This window comes from Gymnoscopelus microlampas (assembly GCF_963454915.1).
Source record: "Gymnoscopelus microlampas genome assembly, chromosome: 12".
NCBI lineage: Eukaryota > Metazoa > Chordata > Actinopteri > Myctophiformes > Myctophidae > Gymnoscopelus > Gymnoscopelus microlampas.
Window position 1 is genome coordinate 48,926,878 of NC_139949.1, and position 15,417 is coordinate 48,942,294.

At 40.4% G+C, this 15,417-nt stretch overlaps 1 protein-coding gene across 1 annotated transcript in view; it reads left to right on the top strand.

Moving 5' to 3' along the window:
• Positions 1–15,417, top strand: part of LOC311057743 (ephrin type-B receptor 4a-like) — a 101,714-nt gene that overhangs the window by 23,159 nt on the left and 63,138 nt on the right. Inside the window, exons 3-4 of the mRNA XM_084074789.1 lie at positions 2,884–2,954; positions 7,317–7,598. Of these exons, the coding sequence (XP_083930915.1) occupies positions 2,884–2,954; positions 7,317–7,598 (353 nt within the window). The remainder of the gene's footprint in view (positions 1–2,883; positions 2,955–7,316; positions 7,599–15,417) is intronic.

Consider the following 15,417-nt stretch of genomic DNA (forward strand, 5'->3'; position numbering starts at 1 on the left):
ACTAGCAGAGCCCCACACACATGCACACACACACACGCACACGCGCACACACACACACACACACACACACACACACACACACACACACACACACACACACACACAGCTCCAGCAGGTGATGTAGCTTCAGGGAGGAGCAGGACTAAAAAAACACCACTTTGAACCTGCAGCCTCCCTATTTTGGCCGGGCGTGTCAGTGGCAAAGAAATAGCCAAACTAGCAGATCTACAAGCTCATAACGTGTCGCGTTGTGATACGTCACGAGCTTGTAGATCTGCTGGTTTCGCTATTTTGTCATGCAATGAGGTAAACATTACACAAAAAGTTTAGGAATTTGTGTTTGGTACATTGATTCTTACTGTTGTGCCCCCATACAGTACAGTATAGTACAGTCAACAGCAGAATAAGCTGTTTAGCATTGCCAGAGATTTCATGGGCACAACCCACAAATAAATGCATGTTCTTTACAAATGGGGCTCCATTTAAAAGGCAAATAAACAGGCTTGCCAAAAGTATGAAAGTTATTGCTTAAAAAGCATTGTTACACAACAGAGAAATTATCCTCCAAACACACATTCCCGAACTTTGTTTGTTTTATGTGTGTATATAGGGCTTAAGTGGTTGGGTGGACAGTTTTCTGATATGATTGAAACCCTCATATGTTCACTTAGTGTTAAACACCATACATAAGTATAAGAATGCATGCAGAGAGTGTGGGGAGGGAGCAGTGATATATTTCACAGGGCAAGAAATCATTTTTGACTCTTTAACGTGACTGACTGTGACGTGCGTGTGTGTGTGTGTGTGTGTGTGTGTGTGTGTGTGTGTGTGTGTGTGTGTGTGTGTGTGTGTGTGTGTGTGTGTGTGTGTGTGTGTGTGTGTGTGTGTGTGTGTGTGTGTGTGTGTGTGTGTGTGTGTGTGTGTGTGTGTGTGTGTGTGTGTGTGTGTGTGTGTGTGTGCATGTGCGTGTGCGTGCTTTGGTCAAGAAGAGGGTGTGGTGGGCTAGCTTGGCCCACAGCCCAGGCTCCACAAAGCTAACACAGAAAAGAAAAAGAAATCAATTCATTTGTAATCACAGCTCAACAGTCTGGTCTGTCTTTGCGAGGGGATTTCACGCTTTGGTGGTGCCTGTGTAAGAAAAAAAACTCCTACAAAATGTCCACCTCCATTCAAATCGTACCTTCATTAATTACACACAATGAATGATAATAATAAACAGTGCAAACACAATGTTTGTTGGCGTGTCCGCGGACGCTTCGACTAGAACAATACCTGACAAAAAGACATTGTTTTAGCATGGAGTAGAGGCTGTCTCCTCCTCATGCTCGATTAGCTAATCCATTACTTGTCGGTCGGTTTAGCTCGCCCGACCAAAGACTTTGTTAGTTGATTAGCTTAGATGTTCTTTTTTGCTTCTATTCCCGTTTAAATCTAGATATAAGCCTGTAAGTCTATACGTTTAATTCAATTACCTAGTAGCTATTGTGAAATCAAATCAGCATTATGTTCAGCGGTGTTGTGAAGTAACTATGTACATTTACTCAAGTACTGTACTTAAGTACAAGTTTGAGGTATGTTTTTACTTTACTGGAGTATTTCCAATTTTCAGTACTTTTACTTACTACTCCACTGCATCTCAAAGGCAAATATTGTACTTTTACTCCACTACAATTATTTGAAAACTTTAGTTACTTTGTAGATTTCGATTATTATTAATAAACATATCCCAGCAAGCACAGTCAGGACCCGGACCAATCAGTGACGTCTCGATTGGGGCTAGATCAAGTCAAACCAAGACAAGTCAGATCTGGCCCAGAATATCACCTGCTTTCAACCAAAATGAATCCTGACCACAAAAACGTCACTTCCAGGACGTCATCTAAACACATTCTCATCACCCAAAATTGCTGTCCAAATGTCCATATGATGTCCCGGTGATGACGTCCTGTAAATGACGTAAAGATCATCCCCATATGGGCTGTGATCTGGCCTAGTTCTGAACGTCACCGGGGTGATGACCGGGCGTCATCATAACGTCATCATGACGTCATTGTGCTTGCTGGGATAGTAACCACTTCAACCCTATATACTGCACATTTCGGCCATTTGAAAATAGCCGATTTACAAGCTCTCAATGCGTCGCATCGCGACGCATTGTGAGCTTGTAGATCTGCTATTTTCCAAAGATTTGTATACATTTTATACATTTGAAAACTTGTGAAATGGGACATTCTGCATAATGAGTACTTTCTGCTTTCTGTACTTTAAGTACATTTGATTTTTGACCAATACTTTAGTACTTTTACTCAAGTACATTTTGAATTCCGGACTTTTACTTTTCCTTGTAACAGAGTATTTCTACATTGCAATATTGATACTTTTACTTAAGTAAAAAAACACCACTGATAGTAGCTATTGTGTGAAATCCAATCAGCACTGTGTTCAGTTTCTCAAACTCATATCCTGTAAGGGCTGCTTCTCTGCGTGATTGAATTCTGCAAAGCACAATTTTATAGATTTGTTGATTTAAAGCCGGCAAATTCCTAATTCCATTTAGTCGAGGGTTTTAGGGCTTTGTAGCCTACTTATTATTTTATTTATAGTACGACTGTAATCTTGAACTAAATGTTGCAAAGCAACAAACTGTGTGTTTGCAATCTGAAGAAAGATACATAAGCTATGTAATGTAATGCACGTACTGTTTACTGTTGTTTCTTTGACCTTAAAAACCTTGCAATGAGATTTGAATTTAGTATTTGCATCTCTAAGCTCCATGATGAATGTATCTGTGGTTTGTTTGTGCTGCGTAAAGCTGAATGTGCAGTTTTTTTTGGTCTACATTTTCCATGCATTAAGTTGGATCTTTGTGTCTTCTCTTCACAGAGGTTCTGATGAACACCAAAACGGAGACCTCGGACCTCAAATGGACCATCTACTCCCGTACGAAACCCGAGGTACGTGCAACAAGTTTCCAAAAAACAAAAGAATAACAGATCTACAGGATCACAGTGTGAGATGGAAGGTCGGTTATTTTCCCTAGAAAAAGCATAAAATAGGGCTTGAGGTGGTTAATCGATTCGTTGATCAAAAGAATATTCAATATATTGGAAAAAGTAATCGACTGAATAATAGCTTAGAACAGGGCTCTTCAACAGGGGGTCCGGGGCCCCTAGGGGGTCCTCAGAGTTACTACAGGGGGTCCGCCAAATCTTTGTGTGATATGATTTTTTATTTTACCGTAACCAATTGAACCCTAGCATCCCTTTTCTGAGGAGAACTTTAGCCAAAAATAGCCGATCTACAAGCTCGCAACGCCTCGCGCTGCGAGGCGTTGTGAGCTTGTAGATCTGCTATTTTTGGCAAAGAGGTGTTTGGTGTGAGGGAAAAAAGAGCAGACCAAGTAAACAAAAAAAGTTTAACCTGAAACACAATAGAGACACCTCTATATAGACAGATGCTAAGGTTTGATGTTTACCTGCAAATCCTAGTTTTTCGGAAACGTCTAAATTGATTTATTTTCACTCTGTTTACGTGATGCATTTACCCTGCTGTGGGTTTGTTGACTGCATGGGGTTCGAGACATTTATTCTGATCTCTCTCACTCTTCAAGACGTTCTGGATAAGAGCCTCTGCCTAAATGCCTACAATTGTAAAATTGTAATGACTGAATATTTTCCTCCTCTCTCCCAAAACTGTCTCGCCTCCACTTCAGGTGCCATTTATGCTTTATTTATTTCCTCCATTTGTATATATTCCGGTACATAAAATTACGGGGCAAATTGCGTGACATTTAACGGAGCACCTGGATAGAAAAGGAAAAAGAACGCAGAATGCAAATTGTGTGAGAAAAGTGCGCCGTTTTGACACGAGACAGGTGTGTATAATTAAACATATCGTCTCTGTCGGGGGGGGGGGGAAACCTCATATGTCCAAGACTGTTACTTTTCAGGATTTCAAATTCAAAACCATCAAAAGTAGCAGATGTACAAGTTCAAAACGCGTCGCTTCGCGCCACCTTTCGAGCTTGCGGATCCACTACTTTTCTTGCTTTTGTGTGACACTGTAGTGTGATTAAGTAGGGCGTTAATTTAAAGAGGTGGTGCCATGGTTTTGCACTTTTTTCTGTTTTTCATGTGTCTATGAGGTTGATAGAACTTCATTAAGCCCCCTGGTGGTGTTTTTATGGTGTTTTATGTCTTCTCTGACTATTTTGAGTTTCTTGCTGGAGGCTGAAACCTTGAGGGTCAAACGTGCCAATAGAGAAACAGCGCTTTAGTGACATAGTAAAACATACCCTCCCCCTCAACACAACAGGTGTGGGCATGAGGAGGAGGAGGAGGAGGGACTAGGACATGTGGGTGGTGCTAAGGTGGTGGAGGAGGTGCTAAGGTGAGACCCAGGTATACTTAATGAACTGGAGGCATGTCCACATAAAAACATAATTTTAACACTTTCTGTACACTTTTTTTGAAAAAAATCTTCCTCCTAGTATAACCATAATAGCTGATGATCATGTTTTAGGGGGGGATGGGGGAAATCACGGCACCCCGCCTTTAAGAAGAAAAAAAAACACAAAAAGTTTAAATATGGAGATAAGAGGAGAGGTTTATGCCCGACCGCAACGGTATAAAAAAAAAAAGTCATGGTTCTTGGAGTGGGAATTGCCTTGAAGCCGAGTGAGTGCACCTGGAGGCGTAGTGACCGAGGTATTGGTATACACATACCCAACCCAAAGAACATCCATTACCTCTGGGTTTTTAATCTAGTGGAACTAAACAGATGCAAAGTGCTGACCGAGGCTCCTGCTGCTGCTGCTGTTATTATGAGAATATACTCCAAACAAACCTGTGTGGTTGGTGGGAGCTTATTTATCCCCTTCTTCTTTATCCACTTAAGACCGGGAACGCATCTGTCATTTTAGATTTTAACCACGTTATGCATTGTCTTATACTTTGGCTATTCAAAAATAGCACATATACAAGGTCATAGCGCGGCACTGCACCGAGTGCCGCGCCATGAGCTTGTATATCTGCTATTTTTTCTTTTAGCTTGAAAATGTGTGCAAATCTATGAATACATATATATTTTTAAAGCGAACATTTGTCACTCAAATCTTTGCTTCTGGGGGATTCTACAAATGTCTTCTAAATACTAACAGGTTTCTGAAAAACTAAGGTATCTGAAAAACTAAGGTATCTGAAAAACTAAGGTTTCTGAAAAACTAAAGCAACCATGTTGCTTTAATATCAGTGGTTCTCAAACTTTTTCACATCAAGGACCCCCAAAATGATATGCATTTTATTCGAGGGACCCCCAGATTTGAGTTAAAAATGTTTGCTTAAAAAAAAAGTATATTCAAAGATTTGACAAAAAAAACACGATTTAAAAAAAATAGCAGATATACAAGCTCATAGCGCGGCACTCGGTGCCGCACTATGAGCTTGTATATCTGCTATTTTTTTTAAATCGTGTTTTTTTTGTGAATAGCCAAAGACACAGATGCGTTCCCGTGTTGAATGGGTTATGGTAGAGCAGTATAAATGCCTGGGAGTGCTTTGACATAAACGTATGTAAATGTGTGTGGAGAGAGGATACTGTGTCACATGCACATGTGTCACATATATATAAGCACATACTTATGCACAAAATTCAAGAGATCTAGACCAAGTGGTTCTCAACGTTCGGCTCCAGGGACCTGTAACTCAGAAAGGGTACAATACACATTTGTAACACGAGTTAAATATACTCTGGTAGATTTTGGGGGTCCGTGGTCTAATGTATATCAAACTGGGGGTCCTTGACATTAAAGAGAATCAATGATCTAGGCAGAGATATACACACACACACACACACACACACACACACACACACACACACACACACACACACACACACACACACACACACACACACACACACACACACACACACACACACACACTCACACTCAACATTTTTTATATGACGTGCCAACAACAAACCTGGCATGTGATGTCATTAGACGAGGGGGCGGGGCTGGCTTCACCCAGCCACAGTCAGTATATAGCCAGGAGGCGGGGGTCACCTTGTGACGGAAAGTACACACCAGAGCTACACACACACACACACACACAGGACACATACTGTACTTGTAGGTGTAGGACACACGTACTGTACTGCCCATCACTCTACTGTGATGGTTTTACACACGCGCGCACGCACATGCATGCACGTGCACACGCACTCATCTGATGCTCTCCTCAGAAAGAAATGCCAAACCCTGTGTTATTATTAAAGGAGTAGTTCACGCAAAAAATGACTTATTTTCTATCAATTACACACCCCATGAAGCATTGAATTCATGGAGATTGTTTTGTTTTTGTCTCATTCCTAAGGCAATCATTGGATGACCGACGGAAAGATGCTAATGTATCCGGTAGGAGACTCAAAGGAGTCTCTTTGAGTCTCCTACCGGATCATGAGACCATCGGTCATCAAATTATTGGCTTAGGAATGAGACAAAAACAAAACAATCTCCATAAATTCAATGCTTCATGGGGTGTGTAATTGATAGAAAATAAGTCATTTCTTGGGTGAACTACTCCTTCAATGCTGGCTTTCCGGGTTGTTGTGCAGTAAAAAAGAATCAATAATAAGAAACCGACACGTATCACTAATGCATATCATATAGACCGGGTATAGCAACTTTAGCATTCAGAGATGTATTACAGGTACTGTAATGTTCTCTTTAAGTTGCAACTTGATATTATGTATTATTTATCTACTGTGCAGTGAGAGGAGGTGAGCGGGTTCAACGCATATTGTTATTATTATTATTATTATATGATGTCACATACATTGGTGTAAAGTAACTAAGTACATTTACTCAAGTACTGTACTTGAGTGCAATTTTGAGGTACTTTTTACTTTACTGGAGTATTTCCAATTGTCTATACTTTTACTTCTACTCCACTACATCTCAGAGCAAATGTTGTACTTTTACTCCACAACAATTATTTGAAAACTTTAGTTACTAGTTACTTTTTAGACTTCGATTATTATCGCAAAACACACTAACCACTTCAGCCCTATATACATTTCAGCCATTTGAAAATAGCCGATCTACAAGCTCACAATGCGCCACGGGGGGGAGACATGCAGCAAAGACGGGAGCGGGATTCGAACCCACGACTTATGAGCCTAGGTGCCCGGACCTCTAGGCCAGGTCCGGCCCTGAATTCCGGACTTTTACTTATAACAGAGTATGTCTACATTGCAGTATTGATACTTTTACATAAGTAAACAATTTGAGTACTTTTTCCATTTATCTACTGCAGTGGGAGGAGGTGAGCGGTCTGGACGAGGAGAACAACAGCGTGAGGACGTACCAGATCTGCCAGACGGACAGCGCCAGCGCCCACTGGCTGCGTAGCGGGCTGATCGCCCGGCGGCAGGCCACCCAGGTGTACGTGGAGCTGAGGTTCACCATGATGGAGTGTTCCTCCAGAACCACACACCACCGCTCCTGTAAAGAGACCTTCAACCTCTACTACTACCAGGCCGACTCCAACGAGGCCACCGACACACACCCCCCCTGGATGGAGAACCCTTACACCAAGGTATGTAGGAGAGCATACTAGAACCCTTACACCAAGGTATGTACTGTAGGAGAACATACTAGAACCCTTACACCAAGGTATGTACTGTAGGAGAACCTATTAGAACCCTTACACCAAGGTATGTACTGTAGGAGAACCTATTAGAACCCTTACACCAAGGTATGTAGGAGAACCTATTAGAACCCTTACACCAAGGTATGTAGGAGAACCTATTAGAACCCTTACACCAAGGTATGTACTGTAGGAGAACCTATTAGAACCCTTACACCAAGGTATGTAGGAGAACCTATTAGAACCCTTACACCAAGGTATGTACCCTATGAGAACCTAAGAACTAGGGATGTTCGATATTGCCTTTTTTACCGATATCCGATATACCTATATTGTCCAACTCCTAATTTCCGATACCGATGTCAACCGATACCGATATATATATATATATGGGCTTTTTCACTAAAAGTCAACTAATTGCCAGGTAACAACATCACATATCTAATAAAACCAAATAGCTGTACTATCTAATGAATCTAACATAATACAGTGATTTTGTTAGATTTTCAATAAAGTGAGTCCCGGGACTCACTGGTGGTCATTTGAATGAGTCCCACTAATCTTAGATTAGATGTTGGCCTATTTGACAGTGCAGAAGCATAATTGCTTTGATGCCTATAACATTAACGAGCGTCAACGAGTGTCAGCCGGACCCAGACACACACTCCTGCCCTCTGCAGTGCTCTAAACTGAAAGTGACTGGAGTCTGTCTCATTTCTCTGCAAAAGAATCCCTTGAATATGATGGAATATGATTAAGGATTACTGTGATTCAGCGACCACAAACGTGCATGTGCACGTACGTGGCTGCGCGTGCATGCACGCGTACGTGGCTGCGCATGCATGCATGCGCACGTACGTGCCTGCGCATGCGCACTTGGCCACGCATGCGCAGTAACGTCGAAAACTCCGGCCGTAGAGTTAAACAGAGGTTCGGAAAAAAGGCTATGAAACGGCTCAAATTTTAGTAAAGTGAAAAACGGGCGTCGGTGTTCCATGCACATGCATGATGGTCAATGGCTGTGTGCAAATACAGATCAATTGCTCCAGGAACTGAGGAGAACCGGGCAGAGGAGATTGGGGGACGCACGCACGTACACACAGAGCCACAGACAGAGCTTTGTAGAATGATAGGATGATGATTATAGAACTTATGGGGAGAGGGGGTGGAGGTTTGACCGACAGTTGGAGGTTTAGTCAGAAGTTCTTTTTAATACTTTTCATCTGTTCAATATGTGTAAAACACACACACACACACAGACGTAAAGGGTGTTCAATACCACTGATTTATTTAAGAAAATAAGAAAGTTGAACAACGGAGATAGGAGGTTTGCGCCCGACTGCCACGAATAAGAGAATCCTTTCACGTTTCAAGTCGTCTTCATAACGTTCTGCAACTGCTCCCATTAGAAAGGCTCACACAATATTCTCACACGAGACATGAATGACTTTCTCTCGGTTGTGGAATATATTGGAGAAGACTATGCTGACATATATATTATTGAGGGGTTTTGTAAACTTGCAAGATTCATGTGATATAGCCAGAGGGCAGAATCCATCGTATCTATAAATGTTTTATGATTATGGATGGCTATACAGGTATTATGTGGAAGATGATGATTTATGTATGTCGGTTTGTATGTGTGTGTTGTGGCTAAATGTTGTTTGTCTTATATGTGAGTTATGTATCGTTTTATCGTTTTGTTAGGTGGTCATCTGTGAAAGACTAAACTAAAATGATTGAAAGAAAGAACCTGTTAGAACCCATACACAAAGGTATTAGAAACTATTAGAACCTCTACACAAAGGTAGGTGTATTAGAATCCATACACAGAGGTATAGGAACCCGTACACCAAGGCAGTGTTGATTTCGTTGATTAAAACTATGATGAAAAATGTTCATCGACTACCTTTTCTCACTGACGAGTTCACAGACGAGTTCACAGACGAGTTCACAGACGAGTCCCTCACTGTGTTAGTGAGGGAGAAGTAGGGGAGAAGAGATCCAGTAGAACTAAAAGACAATTCATTTTATGTTGGTTGCTTCTCCCGTGTTGCGCTCTGAAAATAGCCGATCTACAAGCTCACAACGTTGTGAGCTTGTAGATCGGCTATTTTCAGCATGCAACCAAGTGTAAAATCAGCCATTATGACGACATCAAGGCACCGCCAAAATACATTTTAGTCGACTAAATCAACTGTAGATTTTGTCGTCTAAAATGTTATGATATTTAGTCGACTAAAACTAGAAGAAAAAAAAAACATTTCAGATGACTAAAACTGCATGGAATTGTATTCAAAATAATATGACTAAAACTAAATTGCTGTCAAAATCAACACTGCGCCAAGATAATAGAACCCATACACCAAGGTATAAGAACCTGAATCACAAATCCAAAAAAAGGAAGCAAATACTTGATAAATTGAAGAAAATAAGACTAGTCCAGGATGAGCAAGAGTAAAACTGTATAAAGAATCTGTTCATCAAATCAAGTGTATGTATAGAACGCATTGGAAAAACTACTTTTGTTGTGCCAAAGTGCTGTACAGAAGAATATAAACAGCACGACAGAATGACTGTCAATAATAAAACGGCATACAGAGGCATAATAGACAGTCGGTAATGGAAAACAAAATCCATAAGATAGAACCAAAGCAACATAGCAGGGGATTCAAATGCTTGTGAATAGAACAGAGTCTGGAGCCGGGATTTAAAAGATTCAACAGAGAGGGGGGAAGGCTGTTCCACTGTTTCCCAATCAGTGGGTCGGGACTCATTTTTTGGGGCGCCGATACATTTGTATGGGTCTTATTCAAGTTTTTTTTTTTTGCTTGTCCCCTCAAATATCTTTTTTTTTTCCCAGAAATTAAAAATACATTTAACCCTTTCAGACCTGGAATGCATCTGTGTCACTTTAGATGTATTTGGCTATTCAAAAATAGCAGATATACAAGCTCATAGCGCGGCACCGAGTGCCGCGCTATGAGCTTGTATATCTGCTATTTTTGAAAAATCGTGTTTTTTTTTTTCAAAAAACTGTTAGTATTTAGATTTTTTTAAAGAATTGCCTCAGGTCTTAATGGGTTAAAACATTTATTTAACATAATTTCAAAAAGATTGAAACAAATCTAAGAAATTCCATGAAGAAAAAAAAGAAAAAAAAAAGCCTTAAGAAGTACAGAAAATAGACAACCTACAAGCTCACAACGCGTCGCAATGCGACGCGTTGAGAGCTTGTAGGTCGGCTATTTTCACTAGCTTGGGTCCCCAGGCAGACTTAAAAATGTCTCTTTTGGGTGCCGAGGCTTGCAACAGCCGAGGCGCGGTCGCCTCTGAGCTTCAGTCTAGTTCTCAGGACGGCTAATATCCCCCCCAATGTTTATGAAGTCCAACACAAAGTTTGAGAGAAAAAAAACGTTGTTTTCAGGAAGTAACGAATACAGGACCACTTGCATTACACTCTGTCTGAGAGGCTGCCTATTTATTTTTCATTCTTTTGTATTCATAAATTATTCTTAGTTTTTTTTTCGGAATGCAACGCAAACAAAATGAATGCATAAATTCATGGCTTCACAGAGTGAGCAATTGATTGTGAATAATTATTCTGTTCAAGGCTCCTGACAGACGGATAGATCGTGCCAATTTACGTGCGTCACCTGCTCCCACACGGAAGGCATGGAGAATCAGAAGTGTCAAAATGTCAACAGATAAGAGAGGAGGTCACCATGGCTACGCCGTCGCTAACCCGCTAACCTCGGCAACACGATCGCTCCTCTCTCAATTATCTTCATATTCAGCTGGTTTTCCGTCATATGCACCAGGGCTAGCTTTAATACTCCGTTAATGAGGTTCTCCTCATCCATATTTTTTGCTCGTTTAGAGCGCTGAGGTCACTAAGCTCACCGTGCAAAGGAAGACAGGGTTATTGTACTGTTAGTTAAAAAAGAAAAACTGTTATTTTATCAGGATCTGTGTGCAGACCTTTGGCTGTGTAATAAAGAAAAATGACTAAAATCAACTCTAAAAATAATTTAGACCGATTAAACACAGTGGTGGAAAAAGTACTCATCAATTTGTACTTAAGTAAAAGTATCAATACTGCAATGTAGAAATACTTGTACTTGAGTAAAAGTACAAAGGTTTTGGTATCAAAATATACTTTTAAGTACCAAAAGTAGAAAGTACTCATTATGCAGAATGTCCCATTTCACAACTTTTCAAATGTATACAAATCTTTTGAAAATAGCAGATCTACAAGCTCACAATGCGTTGCATCACGATGCATTGTGAGCTTGTGGATCGGCTATTTTCAAATGGCCGAAATGTATATATGGCTGAAGTGGTTAATGTATGTTTTGTAATAATAATAAAAATCTACAAAGTAACTAGTAACTAACGTTTTCTAATAATTGTAGTGGAGTAAAAGTATGATATTTGCCTCCGAGATGTAGTGGAGTAGAAGTAAAACTACTGACAATTGCAGTATACTCCAGCAAAGTAAAAAATACCTCAAAAGAGTACTTAAGTACAGTACTTGAGTAAATGTACTTAGTTACTTTACACCACTGGTTAAACAAGTGAAAACACAAACACACACACACACGCGCGTGCGCGCGCGCGCACACACACACACACACACACACACACACACACACACACACACACACACACACACACACACACACACACACACACACACACACTGCGTCAGTGCTGAGATGACATTGTGTGTACTTAGTGTTGTGGTTGGTGTGTGTTGGAGATGACATTGTGTGTACTTAGTGTTTTGGTTGCTGTGTGAGTGTGTCTGTTGTCCCGGGTCGACGCTCCAGAATAGAACGGAGGTGTGAAAGAGGTTGTCAACAGGTTTGTGACACCTTGGCCGTCTTGACACCTCCGGCTTGTCTCTGCACACACACACACACACACACACACACACACACACACACACACACACACACACACACACACACACACACACACACACACACACACACACACACACACACACAGCTACTGAAAACAATATGTGTGTTTTTAGAGGGCGTTAAGCCGCTCGATACAAGACACTAATGCAAACCATTCTACTTTGGGATTAGGCGTGAATTTCAGAGGTGTGAAGAAGGGTCACTAGATACCATGTAGTAATAATAATAATACATGTTATTTATGTAACACACTTGACATTTGTAAACTTAATCTCAAGTTTCACAAGTGCTAGATGTAGTGTAAATGTAGTGGCTGTATTCAACTACATCTCTGAGGCAAATATTGTACTTTTTACTCCATTACAATTATTTGAGAACTTTAGTTAGTAGATTTTGATTATTTGTTATTACAAAACATACATAATATTCACTCCAGCTCTTATTTTATACTTTGGCTATTCAAAAACAGCACAATGTTATAGATATCATCCATTTTCAAAATATCTTTATACGTTTTCAAAAGTTCTGACAATGTACATTGTGCATAATGAGCAATATACTTTTACTTTTTGTACTTTAAGTATATTTTTATTTTACTCAAGACAAATATTGAATACAGGCCTTTTGTTTGCAACAGAGTATTTCTACTTTGTGGCATTGATACCTAAGTAAAACACGTGAGTAGCCAACCCTTTTCCATGCATTCCATGGCGTGTTTGAGGAGGTGTCAGCTGGAGTAATGGGCTGGTAACGACGTGGTCGTTTAGTATGAATAGCAGCCTTACATGTTGAGCGTTTAGCTGGCCTCCTGTTCACAGTCATTTGCATTGAGTGCTGCCATTTCAAATGGGTGTTGAAAATCATTCAAACGGATTCCATTGCAGGGCCTGCCCCGACGTTATTCTAAAACGAACCATTTAAAAAAAAAAAAAAAATACACCCAATGACTTTCCAGGCTGTCACTGGTTGCAGACACATTTCAAACGGTGGAATATAAAATCATGAGAGTTTTTTGGTAGAGTTTTGGCATGCCGCTCATTTGCTCCAGTCGTCTCCATTGTTTACAACTCAGTCCAAGCTGTCTTAACCATCTGAACCCCAGCATGCCTATTCTAGGGGGGAACGGTTGCCAAATATAGCAGATTTACAAGCTTAAAACGCATTGCAACGCAATGCGTTTTGAGCTTGTACATCTGCTATTTTTGGTGAAGAGATTTGGTTGTAGAAAAAGCAGCCAGAGTACAGTTGTAACTCTTAAGTTTCACTAAGACTAGAGGGTTTAAGTGTATTTGTCTAGTGTTGATAGAATCAAACATACCGTATTTTCATATTTTAGGGAGTCTTTAGCCTCTGTGCATAGAGCAGATCTTTGAATATGAGTGCTTTGATATAATACACTCCTTCTCAGGTACAAGCATAACCTCAGGGAGTAGGGAGTGACATAAATTAGCTTACATCTTTTGACAATAGTATCCAATATCTTTTTTTCCCCCTCCCCAGACAAGCTGACAGTCTTTTAACATTTCCATACTAGGTGACATTTTTATAATGAGTAGTATTTTTTTTTTGAGAAGGAGAGCTTTGTTTGACAGCACAGGGTCTGCATTTGCACCTGCTCTCTCTGTCACCCTGTTGTCACTGACATAACATTAACCCTTTAAGACCGGGAACGCATCTGTGTGTCATTTTAGAGTTCTTTGGCTATTCAGAAATAGCAGATCTACAAGCTTGTAGATCTGCTATTTTTGAAAAATCGTGGAAATGTGTGCAAATCTTTGTATATATATTTTTTTTAAAGCAAACATTTGTAACTCAAATATTTGCGTCTGGGGGGTCCCTGGAACTAAATATTTTGAGATGGGGGTCTGTGGCCAATTACATATAACTTTGGGGGTCCTTGACATGAAAAAGTTTGAGAACCACTGACAGCAACATAGGTTTTTTTTTTCGAAAAACTGTTAGGATTTAGAAGACATTTTGTGGAATCGGTCTCAGGTCTTAATAGGTTAAATAATGTGGGCATGTTCTCACCAGATCAAGTTCTACACAGGCAAGCAGTGGATAGACAGACAGACGGATAGACAGACAGACAGACAGACGGATGCATATTTTATTATTAGACTGCCTTTACTTTGCATGACAAACTGTCACTTATGACACATTCTCTTCAGTCTTGTACATTTGTATTTTTTTTAGTATTCTGGTGTATGGCAGACACATAAAAATAAATAAGAACAGAGGTCAAACTACTGTAAGTGTGCAATTTAGCATATTCCAGATAAGGGCTTTTCTTGTCATTATCAGATCGACTGCAGGAAGATAATTTTCCCTGTTTATGTTTATCATTCCTCACCAAATGTCAACCTTGTGACATAATATTATGTCTGTGAGTGTCTGCCACTGCATAGAGACGCTGTGGAGTCTACAGTGTTGTATACCAGTGGTTCTCAAAGTGGGGTCCGGGGACCCCCAGGGGTCCTTGAGCGAGTTCCATGGGGTCCCCAGCTAAATGATTGGTAGTTAGGAAAAAAATGGACCCTTATGGGTCTGTAACTCAGAGAGTGTACAAATGGAACCAAATGGACCCTGACGGGTCCATTTGGTTCCATTTGTACACTCTCTGAGTTAAATGAACATTGATTTTTTTTAAATATAAATGGGGGTCCGTAGCCTTAATGCATGTCAAACTGGGGGGTCCTTGAAATTAAAATGGTTGAAAATCATTGCTAGTGGCGTAAAAATCTTCTCTTTTGGGGGTCCTTGGCATATCTATTCAAATGGGGGTCTGCAATAAGTGTCAATTTGGGGGGTCCTTGACATGAAATAGTAGCAGACCCATG